At 39.1% G+C, this 13,732-nt stretch overlaps 1 protein-coding gene and 1 long non-coding RNA gene across 4 annotated transcripts in view; both read left to right on the top strand.

Moving 5' to 3' along the window:
- Positions 1-10,382, top strand: part of bean1 (brain expressed, associated with NEDD4, 1) — a 28,872-nt gene extending 18,490 nt beyond the window's left edge. For both annotated transcript variants that reach the window (XM_026353814.1, XM_026353815.1), the window contains exons 3-5: positions 808-1,011; positions 1,321-1,462; positions 7,030-10,382. In XM_026353814.1, coding sequence (XP_026209599.1) covers positions 808-1,011; positions 1,321-1,462; positions 7,030-7,420 — 737 coding nt within the window. In that variant the 3' untranslated portion in view covers positions 7,421-10,382. The remainder of the gene's footprint in view (positions 1-807; positions 1,012-1,320; positions 1,463-7,029) is intronic.
- Positions 10,383-12,008: 1,626 nt separating this feature from the next.
- On the top strand, positions 12,009-13,258 carry LOC113158174. Of its 2 annotated transcripts, none has more exons than XR_003298560.1 (4): positions 12,009-12,149; positions 12,251-12,341; positions 12,480-12,557; positions 13,089-13,258. It is a non-coding gene; the product is annotated as an uncharacterized LOC113158174 (long non-coding RNA). The 2 variants fall into 2 exon arrangements; XR_003298561.1 differs by having other exon boundaries at positions 12,049-12,136.
- Positions 13,259-13,732: the final 474 nt, after the last annotated feature.

Raw genomic sequence — 13,732 nt, 5'->3', positions numbered from 1 at the left:
GAAGCAGGTGAGAAGGTTGGTGTGAGTAATTAGGTGACCGGGAGAAGAGGGAAAGTAAAAGAAAAGAGTATACAAGCACATCACATTAATGTGCTTTAACTTAAACTTTGTGTATCTGTCAGCAAGGTTTATATCTATTGAGATCCACATCAATAAAGATTATTATGTGATTTCTCTTTGGAGAGAATGATGATAAAGAAACTAGATAGGAAAGAGGAGATAAAGAAGTGTCTCCTCTCAGATATTACTGAGACAGGAGGAGAGAGGTCTGCTGAGAGTGGTTTGGTGGTGAGAGAACAATCTGTGTGAAACCACATAACTGTGGAAAGAAATACAAGAATTACAAGCAGTACAGGAGCACAGAGACTGAAATGAGAATGATAGTGAGTGTAAATCATTTAAATACTTTGATAGTTTCTCCTGTTTTGTATTCAGTGCAACCATAGATACAAATAAAAGTATTGTCCTACAGCCAGCAACACAGAAAAAAAAAAGACTGCAAAATTGAAATTTAATAAATGTTTTTTCGTCATTTCTCTCATCACTTTGAATTTTTTATGAAAACTCACAAGTGCAAATGAAGATGCATTGTTTCTTACATGTCTGAAATAAAAAAAATGAAGGATTACTGTGAGTCACTAGGAATAGTTATGGCACAGTTTGCTTTTTTATTGCTTTTAGCATTAATTGCTCATTAAACATAATAACATTTTCACAAATAAGTGAAAAGGTTAAGCTAAATTCACTGTATGCTACATGTTTCCCTCACAAACTTAAACCTGACCTCCTCTATCCGTCTCACTGCAGTGAGCTCCAACCAGAGCCATGGGGAGTACCCAGACTGCCGGAGTGAGAGGGAGTCGGGAGGGGAAGCGTCTCTCCTGGTGTCTCCGCTGGTGGTGGCGGGGATTGTTATAGGTCTGGTCCTCTTCCTCTCCTGCATCACCATCATTGTCGGCAGCCTGCGGAAAGACAGTCGACTCCGAAACCCACATTTCCGAGCTAGCTATGGTCAGTGTGTAAATAAACCTTTTGACACTTTTTAATAAGCCACCAAACTAATAAATGATTTGAACATATAAATCATCGGATCTCCTTGCTTTTCTTCATTTCACCCACACTTTTATGCACTTGCTTCCGAAAATATTAGCAGGTTTTCAGTTTCCCATGAGATTGAATTTCAAGACAATAAGCAAATATTAAACAAAAGACAAACACAAAATGATAGAAACTGTAGACAGTCACCTCAGTTATACTATTGTTAGTCTCTGGATGATAAAAGTCGTTATCAAATATAACTTCATGTCTGTGCCTCTGCAGGACCAGATGGTTTTTCCTATGGAGGTTCAGTAGGAGAACTGAGGTCTACCTGCATAGAAGACTTTCCTCCTGGTTTGGACTTTGACTCATTCAGAGAGACTCTGTCGCAGGTCAACAACCTGTACCCCGACTCACCTCCACGGTAAGTGCTTGCATGAATTTAAAGGTATTTATGTAACAGAGCAATGGTTTCATTCATGATGAGGTTTTCGGTAAAGGTTTGACATACATCTTTTCACTTTCTGGTTTTTGTGTGTGTGCTTCCACTTCTACTAGCAACAGCATAATTTTAAATGGTCATGTTTAGACACAAATACATTTTCCACCAAGCCAGTGTTTCGACAGCCAAAAAGCTATTTCGAAAACTGGTTCCTAAGTGGCATCAACTCTTGAAGAAAGAACCAGCTGCATCAAGGTGCGTGACCAACAGGCTTGACTAAAGCTTTGTTGTAATTATAGATAATATAATTGTATTTAAGACGTTTAACTGCAGGTTCATTTATATAAGCATAGTTTGTGCTACGTTCAGTCCGTAGTCTGTGGTGTCGTGAAAGCAGAGATATATGCAGACATACAGTATATAATGACACAAAGACATACGTAAGTGGCTCTTTAAAAAAGCTAACTGGTTTTTAGAAGGTTTGCAAGTTGAACCAACTATAAACCCACAGTGGCACCAGTACAGAAGTACAGAACTTTAAAGGTTCCTTCAGACACATGTTTATTTACATTTAACCAAAAACCACAATCTTCTACTAACCTTAACCAAAGTGTTTTTGTTGCCTACACCTAAAGACAGATGGGAATGTGTTTGTGAATCTCTACATGCCTATCAAATTACTTTTCTGGTGAATCTTGAGCTAAAATATTAAGAAGAGAATCATCTAGTACAAGCTACAGCCCTGCATATTGGTAAGATAAGAAAAGCTGAGCACTCCTCCTTTGGCCAATTATGTCAAATGCCACATATAAAATGAAACTGACTGTTGTGCTGGTGTCCCCCACTGCTTTATTTTCACTTGGTTTGACCCTTCTTCTTTGGTAATTCATTCATGGAGGATGACTACTACCATCAGTGTCCTTTGTACGAGTAGAATGAGTGTGTGTGTAAGAAAGAGAGAGAATGGAAGAAAGAAGGCGCAAAAGGCCAATACCATGGTGTTTTTGAGCTAAATGTCATCAGGTCTAATTGGCAACTTTAATAATTCACATATATTCCTCCCCTGCAGTGTCTGTGTGTGCGCTCTTCTCCTTGCTGTGCATTGGAAACACTCACATTCACCTATGATGAGATCTTTATTGTCAACGTAGAACCATACAGGATTCATGATGATACAACAATTATTTTTGCCCGAACATTCATCATGTTGACTCTGAGGCCAAGGGTCTCTTGTCATGTTCTTGGTGCTAGCGTACAACACAGATGAAGTACAGTATCCAAAAAGATAAATCATTTGTGAAGGGACACACCTGGTCAGCAGCAGGTTTAGGTTTGCTGTGCTTTTTTAATGAAGCTTAATAATGCAAGACCTGATATGGACCAGGAAGGTATTCTTATCGTCCACCACACTTCTAATGAATCTATTCAGTGTTTGTGAGTAATCCTAAACACACTGTGCTGTAGCAGGACACTATAACACATCTTTTGTCCTCACATCGAGTAGAAACATGACAGACAGTAAAACGGCATATAGTAATAATAACAGCATCACGGGAAGAAAATACAAAGAAAGTAAAAGAAAGGAGAGGAGAAAGGGGAGCCAGTGAGCTACGTCAGCGATCTGGCAGGAAACGAGAGCGTTCTGGACAGCCTGTGTGAGAGCCTGACTCTCTGGGCCATATGATGGGACTGCAGCCAACACACAGAGGCACACATACATACGTACAAATCACACATTTTGTTTACCATACTGCTGGCAACCCTGTCAAGAAGCAGATAGTAGCAGTCATGTGATGATTCTGCAGGGTGTGTGTGTGAATGTGTGGGTCACAGATGGTTGAGGGAAACTCAGAGAACTCAGATCAACAGCTTACCTACTGAGATTGTGAATGTTACACTACCAGCACACAAACACGACACACACACTCATTAAAAACACACATACATGCACAGCCTCTCTAAGGAAATCTCACACTCTCGGATCAGCAGCTCACCTGTGGAGACTGAAAGCTTCTACTTCCTCTCAGGGAGAAGCTGAGAAATAACTGGCGCGCGCACACACACACACACACACACACACACACCATCCATTTCTGATTTGTGATGCATAAGAAAATAAGGGAGCAAGTCTAAGCAAAGACTCAAACTTTAGAACAATGTGTGCTTGCAGCTTTTTATCCAAAATGTTCTGCTTTAAATGATCTCAGTCAATGAGATCATTTAAAGCAGTACAAATAGATTTTTTTTTTAGCTCTGTAAATTGTGGTCCACTGTTCCAGCCTCTCTTCACTCAAACTAAACTGTAATTTATAAAGAAATGCTGAAATAGTTTGATTGAGTGCTAATTACTAGAACATTACATTAGAGACTTCTTTTCCAATGACACTGTTAATCTATGTCTCGTGCACATTTGTGCCTGCTATATTTTTTGGATAATATCCTCATAACTAACCTTTACAGAAGTAGCAGAGACATTGAGAGCAATTAGCTTGTTGCTGTGTCATATTGTATAATGAATAAGTGTCACTGACAATGACAGGAGGATTGTACTCAAGTCACGATGTCTCTCAGCAATTTGACACTGAGTCAGAGAACAGTGAAAGCTTTGGAAAGAGAACAACACCAGACAGAGAGGATCAGGACAGTACAAGTAGCAGTGAGAGTGATGGACAGAGGACGTGAGAGAAAAGGGGAGAGCAGTGATGGAAGCTCAATAACACTGTTCTGTATCGTACACTACAAACCTACCACGTTATATGAATGAAAGAACTGGGGCTGATCCTTTACATTTCATCTAAAACTGGTCAATTAAACCATGGGCTTCATTCTCTGAGCTGATCTATGCTGAGACATCAAATTAGACTTGACAAAAGCAATGTAGGACACACACACACACACACACACCTGTGAATGCAGCATCTATATGGCTCTATAACTCCACAGGCAGGTACCTCTCAGAGCGCTAACAAGCAGGCGTGTGCCAGCTTCACACACACATAAACACGTGCATGTTCACACTCACACACAGAGGGCCATATGCTGTATGCTGTAGCAAGAGTTGTCCCGTGTCCAGCTCTCTAGAGCATCACAACCAGTGCATGAATCCATGCCAGAGGTCTTCCTTTTCTACTGACCTGTGTCTATCTGACTTAGACTTCATTCCTTATCAAGACAAACAGAGGGTATTTTTGGGATCTTCGTTACTTCTAGAAAATTGAGGAGCTGTTTACATTTAGTCATTTGGCAGACGCTTACAGTGAGTTACAAGACAAAGGCAGGGTAAGTGTAAGGGGGTCTACTCTACTGGAGGTAGGCCACAGCCGGGATTTGAAGCCCGGTCTCCCGCTTGGAGGGGGGCGATCTTATCACTACACTATCCAGCCATCAACTTTGCCTTTATACAAAAGGTCAGATCTCTTTGTGCCAGATCCATAATAGCATTTGCAGTTAAGTTGCATACAAATGTAATTTTTAATCTGGTCAGGTGGACATTGTGAAACATGCTTTAAGCGGCCTTCCTATTTCTCTGCCCACGATGAACAGTTCACTCAATCACCTGTGAAGAGGAGCTCACACTGAATGTCAACATGGAGCCCTGGTCCTGCTCTGAGCAGTGACTTTTCCAATAAAGTTTAATGCAACAATAGGGCTGGATCCTCAGTGTTGACTAAACATCAAGATATGACTTTATTGTTGTTATTCTATCATCATTCAATTTCTGTGATGTTTCTGGATCATGAACAGAACCAGGCAACAGACAAACTAATAAAGAGAAGTAGTTGTGTAACTCCCACCATGAGTCTCAGAGGGGACGAGTTATTTTCAACCTGCCACACCTTGCTAACACACACACACACACACACACACACACATTCTCGCAGGAAATACATGAATGTGAATCACTGCTTTGTTTTCTAGCGTGAGGTTTTCACAGAAACAGACACACACAGCAGAAAGCCTCAGGGGAGCGGAGCAGCTGAAAACGCCTGAGAGACCTAAGACGCTGGGATTTACAGTGTGTTACAACACCTCTGAAACACTCTCATCTTGCTGAGCACGCATTTACCACTGTCTCCGGTTTTCACCTCAGCATGCCTTATTGGCACAATGTCAGCTTACCACACTTAAGATTAAATTAAAAAACATTTTTTTAGAAATGTTAGTCACACCTGGTTATGTTGTTTTTTTTAAAGAAAAGTACAAAAGCAACTTTGCAGTTATATAACGAAAGAAGGCATTAAATAAAAAAATGTTGAGTTTGTGTTTTTTTTAAGATAGTGAGTCAGAATATTTGATGTTGTCCACTGTCGGTAAAGTAGAAATGTACGTGTGAGTGTGACGGCGAGCTGTGGCTGCAGTGGACATTAGGTCTTCCTGACTGAGCCAAGTCCTCACATCAAGGCTAAAATAGCTCTCGCTCCCCCCTTACACGCAAACGCACACATTTAGCAAGGAACCACAGATACGCTCAAACTCTAGCACTGCTTTAAAATAGCTGGCATGTGGGCAAACGCTCACACAGAGGGCAGCGAAGGAGGCAGAGAAAACACAGACGGAAACAGAAAGAAATAGTAGAAGGAGAGGTAAAACCCCACCTCACACATACACACTCGCGTCACTGAAGTACCAGACTGATACAGTTAACCACTGTGCTGATTGAGTTCCATTGATTTACTGCTTCCTATGCCCCCATCATCCTCTACCATTACCTACACACACACACACACACACACACACAACTACTGTTGTTTTATAATTCTGTTTATTTTATGTTATATGTTCTATCCTTTCTCTCCTCCCTCTCTGGCTGAGGGTGGAGGTTGGCAGCAGAAACCTGACCTCTGGGGCTGATGGAGTTGATCAAGGCAGCGTTTTGGACTCCAACAGCAGGAAGATGGCTGCTGGAACAGAGTACACTATACTAGAGTCACTACAGTACAATTAAAAATGTATAAAGATTGAATTGTAGCTGTCACAACTGAGCATCATTAATGTGTGTGGGCTACAAACACAGCAGATTTTGTTAGCGCATGTGTCTGTGAGGTTTGATATTTCACAAATATGAATGTGTGCAAACGAGTGGGCTTGGAAGTAAGTACGTTTTCAAGGCATTCGCTGTTTGTTTGTATGTTGTTGTTACATAAAGTTTTCACTGATGACAATTTATCTTCCTTTTTTGTGTTGCTGTCAACGTGGTAACACAGAGGACACTGGACAGCTGTCAACACGTAACATGTCACATAGTCTGGCGAGACAGTGTGCACACATCTGAGCTGGCCATGATTCAGCTCGGAAAACTACACAAGAGATCTGTGCAAAATGAAAACTTTGAGCAAGTTTCTGAATGTGCATCAAAAAGAAATGTGGTGCAACAAACATAGTTGTATGACATTTTAAATACTGAGACTTTAAATCAGTTTAAATGATGAAAACTAAACTTCTTTTTACCTACCTCTTACCCTGTTCTACTAATGATATTAATGCTTGGCATAATGCTTAAGTAATGGGACATACATCAATAATCATTGAATCTCTCTTTGTCTCCACAGTTACGATGAGTGCGTTGGTCCTGGTTCGACTCAGATCTATATACCTACAGATGACCCACCGCCCTACTCCCTACTGGACCCCTGTCAGAGAGGAGCAGAGCAGGAGGAGCAGCCTAGCTACACCAGTCTGGAGCCCTCACCCTACTCTGGAGAGACCTCAGCCAGCGCTGCCTGGTTCTCTCCCTCCCACTACCCACTGGGACTGCAGGAGCAGGCGGATCAACACATCGCATCCATCTCCTTCCCACTGGAGGCAGCACCACCTTATGAGTCAGTGTTTGCTGAGCAGGGACAACCTCTCCCTCTCATGCCATGTGACCTTTATAAACACCAATCAGAGAGGAGGGAGGATGGCAACTCCCAGCAACCAGGGGCGAACCAGATCCTGTAGGACAATTAATTTGTTCCCTTCACCAGTGCTGTTGGTTGTCCCCAGTTGAATTTAACAACACTTATGACATGGGGCACAAAATGGCTGTTAGGAGCAGCTGTGACACCAAACAATAGACTCTTAATGAGATGTACACATCCTCCACACAGTTGCTAACACCTAATAAGGCTGAAAATTGGCTGGAGTCTCAACGTAGTGACACACACAGCAAGGACTCCAGTTTTCAAACTTGCAGTTTGACTGGATGGAACAAAAACCGGCATCGGATCGAGTTGTACTGTAAAGTGTCTGGAATAACAACTTCTCTTAAACAAAGGTTTGTGGTCCCAGCAATGCTCCCAGGGACAAAGACTCTTCTCCATGTGTTAATAATACATTATCTAGTTCAGTTTTGCCATGTTTCCACTTGAATTAGGATCCAAGAGTCCTGTGTCATATTTGGAGTTTAGGTTCTGCTGCAGGACGCATCATACTTTTAGATGATGTCAGCAAAAGATTGTGTAAACGAAATCTGTGTGGTTTTTAGTTGTGTAGTGGTAAGGCACACAGGCTTCTTTTGGTATTATCCTCATGTATCAGTATATTTTAATGATGTTTTGGAAGACAGTATACTTAGCTCTGGTGTTTAACAACACTAGTTATGGTGGTACGTTTACAGTAGTGTTGTTCAGTAGTCTCCAGTAGGGTGGTAGTATCCTATAGTAGTGGTTCAAAGTTGTGATGAAATGGTTGTAACCACAAAATCTAAATGAACTAGGACACTACCTGTACAGGAACAGTTCATTTTTCTTTTCTTTCATCTCTAAAAAGTTGTCCACTGTTGTACAAATTGTTTTTCCTCCTTCTATTAAGGGCTCTAGTTTATTATCAACTGGTCCTCAGCAGCAAAATGTAGCTCAGAGCCCTCCTACTGATGAAGTTGGGTTAATGCAACAGAGACATTACACATAAACTGTAGACTTGAACACACTTTACACTGGAGAAATGGATGCTTCTGTCTTTGTCTTCTTTTTTCTGTTTTCACCCTCAGAAATGCTGGTAAGTATTCTATTATGTGAGTTAGAAACAGGAGTGAAAGTAGGTTAAACTATTTAAATTATTTTTCATTTTAATTAATATTGTGACTTTTTTCCAATTAATGCCTAAAATAAGTTGGAATACAGTAAAAAAAAAAAAAAAACGTTATAATCCCAAAGCACCATATTCAGGCTCAAAAACGCGAACTCAAACTATCCTAACACAGATAAAAGTAAAGGTTTTTGAAAATGTTTTTAATTTAAAAGTTGAAGTTACTTGAACAGTACGTCGATTATAAAAGTAGTTTTGTTTTCTTCTGGTAAAAATCTTTTCAGTTTTATTTTACATAAACTATATCTAATGTCTGAGTTCTTTTTACATTTCAGAGTAGAAACCAAAACAGTTTTGTTCAAATGTGTCAAAATCATATCTAAGCAGGAAAATGAATGCCTGTGAAAAGTATTTTCACTTTAAAGTTTAGAAAAGCACCACTTTCGATATCATTATATTCAAAGATGTTATCAGTTGTTATGCTAGGACCTGCACCACTGCACCTGCTCAGTCGACCGTTATCCTTCAACAGTCATCACCCGACTGTAGGCTACTGAATTTAGACACAGGACAAAGAGTTGGGTAGAAACATTTTTGTAGTAAAATAAAACTGATTCGCTTTGAAAGGAGACACATTTTGTCGACCATCCTCCTCCCTACACAGATTTCTTTGCTTTTTTTACAATGTTTTTGCAAGATTTTCCTCCTGTTATCAATACTACTGCCGTTAGAGGTCACTAATAACACATACATGTACAGTATGCACCGTCAGAGAGGTACAGCTGGTGCCATTTGCCCCTACGATAGCAACTGATAACAGCCAGTTAGCGAGTGGTAACATTCAGCCCAAAGGCTAAATACTTTGTCCTCTATTCATCTCTCTATATTTTACATTGTTTACCATATTCTGACAAAGACAGAGGCAGTAGAGAGAGTTGTGTTTGCATATTAAAAGTGTGTGGGGAAAACCTGAGTTGTCCTGGAGACACTAAGACCTGTAGACAACAAGTCACCATTTATCACCAGTTATTAAAGCAGGAAGTCCTTTGAGGCTGAGCTTTAGTAACAATGCAAACATTGTTTATATATGTATATGATTTATTTTTGTGATTTGCTTTCTTCTTTAATTTAGACAATGTTCCTTGACTGACATTGTCTTTGTGTATAAATGTGCCTACTAGCCCTCAGACTGTTAGTTTGAACACTGCAGCCATACTATAATAATGTCAATGCAAATAGTGTTGGTTTACTGATGTGTTGTGAAAGATCCTCTCAGTGGCTGAATCCTCCTTAAATAACGTGACGACTTTGTGGAGCGAGGGAAAATGAAACATTTCGACTGACGCTGTTGTTTTAGATGATCTACTTTTCAGCTACAGTCCAGTTAACTGTAAACTGTACAAATCTTTAATTTACAGTCCCAGCATTGCTTTTAATTACAATTTTAATGTAAATATTAACAACCCTTTTGATTAGATGTTGATGAAACAGCTACATATAGAGTTCCTCTTTAACAACTTACATCTTTCTTTCTGTATTTGTGTTTTGCCATGTTTCACCTTCATTTCTTTATTTATGTTAACGTCCTTTATTTTATTTATTTATTTTATTTATTTATTTGTCTGTTTCTCTCTTCATGATTCATGGAACCATTAAAACAAGACTATTTCAATGCAGAGCTTTTTACTTTTAATTCAGTATAAAACTTTTTAGAGACTACATGGCCTGGATTCAGAGTTGGAGTCATCCCCAGTTAAAGTAAATAAAAGGATTTTGTTTTTATGGGATAGTTACTGTACTGCTATTTTTTCAGCTTGTATTCATTATACTGTATATTAATGTGAGTTTCACTGTTTTGTGTATTTACACAATTTCCCACCAGAAGAAAGATCATCCCAACTCCATTTATTTTGTTTCTATTTTTTGGTCTTACCATCACACACTAGATGGTGCTGCAGAGCTACAATTTAATAAAAGTTAAAGTAAATAAAAGGATTTTGTTATTATGGGATACTTACTGTATTGCTCTATTTGTTTAGCCTGTATTCATTATATATGTATGTGATGTATTACCATCACAAACGAGATGGTGCTGCACAGCTACAATACAATATTTAATATCACCCATTTAATGATAATGAAAAAATAGAAAAGTCATGGATGCTGAACAACATCACCTGGTGTAAGATGAGGAGTATTTAAGTGCTTATTAGATTAGATGAAACATGAAAGTAAGGACATGAAGATAATCCAAGGTGTTGTCCCCCCAGTCTAGTACAACAGTTTAGGTACATTCTTTGTAAGTGAACAATATGTAAATGTCTTACATGTGTGTCACTCCCCAAATCTCTTCCTCTGTCATTCTTTCTTTCATCAGCTCTCCATACAGCAAATTCCATGTATATATTAGGAACTATGGTTAATAATGTTTTTTATGTTCAGTAGTAGAGGTTTTGTTAAACACTTTTTTCTGTAGAGAAGAGTGAATAAATCTGAGCTCTTATACAAATTTGAGTGGCCGATTATGAACAAACTACAAGAGCACACAAACACACACTTTCACAATTTCCTGATACTGTAATACTTCATGCTTCCTCATTAAAATAATATTACAGCATGAACTCATGGATAAATTAACGATTGGTCCGACAAAGCAGGGGTCCTGGGTTCTCTTAGCAGAGATTTAAAAGTGGTAACATCACAGCCTCCCATGTGGGAGACTGGGGTTCGAATTCCAGCTGTGGCTACCTCCAGTAGAGGTCCTTAGGCAAGACCTCCTCACGCTCACCCTGCCTACCTTTGTACCTTGTAATGACTTGTATGTCGCTTTGGGTAAAAGCGTCTGCTAAATAACTAAATGTAAATGAACAATAAGGACTCATGTGTAGTTCAGCCAGTGCACAGGAATTGTTATATATTATTATGTTGGTAAAATGAGGTGAACTTGGCCAGATTGATATGCGGGCTGAATGACTTGTTTGTGCAGCCTGTATGAAGTAGTGCAAGGGATAAATTAACCGTCAGTCAGACTATGGCACAGGTAGAGACAGGTGGTGCAGAGTGCAAATTAGATAAACTGCTAGTTGTATACCGTCAGATAGCACAATAGCTCTGCTCCACTAAGCCCCCAGCCTTTCATACACTAAATATCACAGGATGTGAAGCAGAGGACTCCATAAAAGCGTGAGAGTGCTTTATTATACAAAACACTGTGTTGCGTCTGTGTGGCTTTCATTTAGGCTGAATTTTGCTTGTTGTTCATCAACAGCTTGAAAAACCTGTTTTCTTTGTTTGTGTTGTGAACCTGAGAGGAGACATGGAGTCACTTTGATATCATTTTAGTATCAATTGTTTATTTTAATAGAGTAATAACTTCCTGTATCCTAAAATTGGGGAACCGTGGATTAAAATGTGAGCCTTCAACACAGTCAGTCCACACATTAGTCTGAGCTTTAACGAGTTTTAGTGTGCTCTGTGCCTTTGAAGAGCGAGTAAATTATTTTTGGAATGCATTTCCTGAAACAAAACTGAACTGGGTGGATAGTTGACATGCTTTGGACACAAACACACACACAGCCTGTGAGGTGTATACTGTAAAGTCACAGCAGAGACGTCATTAAGAGACATCTACAGACTGCTGCTCCACAGGTAAATAGCAGAGGTGAGTTCTTATTTTAAATCTCTTTCCAGCTTCTTCTGAACATATTTGTATTATAAGGTAAAAGACAGAGGATTACACTAAGACTGAGTGTTGTCTTGTAGAAAATGAAAGCTAAGATTGTGATCCTGCTCTTTGCTCTCGTGATTGCACTTCAAGTGTCGTCCTCCACGGGTTCATCTGGGGACAGTAAAGGTACAGATTGTCCTGCATGTTTGTACATTTGAGAATATCTGACTGAAATTCTTAATTCTTTTCTTACACTACAAACTAACACAGATCTAAATGTTTGTGGATTTGCTGCCAATTGGCGCCTGTGTTGAAATCTTGTAGTTGTTCCAGAGGAGAAAGCCATACCACAAATTTTGGGGGCACTTGTAACAGCCAAAACCATGAAGGATCAACCTAAACGTTAGTACAAGCTGTTTTTATCAGTCTCCTAAAACTGAGATGCATTTACTCATCATATCTCTTCCTGTTTTCTTTGTACATTACCTTCTAGAAGTCACTTAAGCTTTCACCTTTTCATTGTCTTCTGACACCACCTCTTCTACACACCTGGTTCAATATTACCAGGATGTTTCACGCACACAAAGCAAGCAACAATCTTCTTTGTGCAGGTTTTAATACAATGCATCACATCAGACATGTAATTTTTGTGTGTATCACACCAATGTAAAATCAACAAACATAAAAAATTATTATTATTTATTTTACTTTTTCAGTGTAATACTTAGCTTTTTCCAGTTGGTGCATGTAAATTAATTACAGCTTCATGATACTTGTAACTCACAAAATAACCTAAATATCAGGTTCATACTAGTCACAGAGGGAGAATGTTAAATTGTCATCATCAGCACAGAGTTCAGTTTTACTTTGAGATTGTGTTGCAGTTTCCTGTTTGTATTATTTGGGACTAAATGTTTTACATTTCTTTTGCAGAGGACTATCGTGTGGCATGAGAAGAAAAAGAAACAGCTGTGCACAGAATGGAAACTAAAACTTTAACTACACTTTATTAATATCCAATACTGTGCCATGTCATATTTTGTATTGTACTAAAATGACAAATAAAACCACAAAACAAATAAATAAAATACCTGTAGAAGGACTTTTTTCTAGGATCATGTCTTTATTTTGACATCACCAACTTGATGACTGTGTTATCTCATGTTTTAACTGTTATTTAATCCAGTGATTGAATAAGAAAAGTTAATAATTAGGATTCAGATCTATAAATACAACAACTGTGTGAAGGAAGTTTCTATTAAAAAAATGTAATAGTGGAAGAAGAAATCCTTAACTAAAAACCAATGAAGCTGTGTAGAAATACTTTACAAGTTTAGGAAGTAGATCTATTATTAAGAAAAGGTACTTCCATCAAATGTCTCAGCCTCACTCTTAGACATGTGCATCGATACATATCCTACAACATATAATCTGAACAAATTGGTAGGAGAAATCCGTACAGTCAGCAGTGCTGGGGGAGGATGTGCAGCATGGACTCTCTGAAGAGCAGTGAGGGTAAGAGACCAGGCCCAGGTGTTTCCATTCTGCTGATTAGACTCACAGGTCTGCAGCCGGAG

Source organism: Anabas testudineus, chromosome 15 (genome assembly GCF_900324465.2).
Source record: "Anabas testudineus chromosome 15, fAnaTes1.2, whole genome shotgun sequence".
NCBI lineage: Eukaryota > Metazoa > Chordata > Actinopteri > Anabantiformes > Anabantidae > Anabas > Anabas testudineus.
The sequence above is the reverse complement of the archived record's forward strand: the minus strand, read 5'-3'. Positions and strand labels throughout refer to the sequence as shown.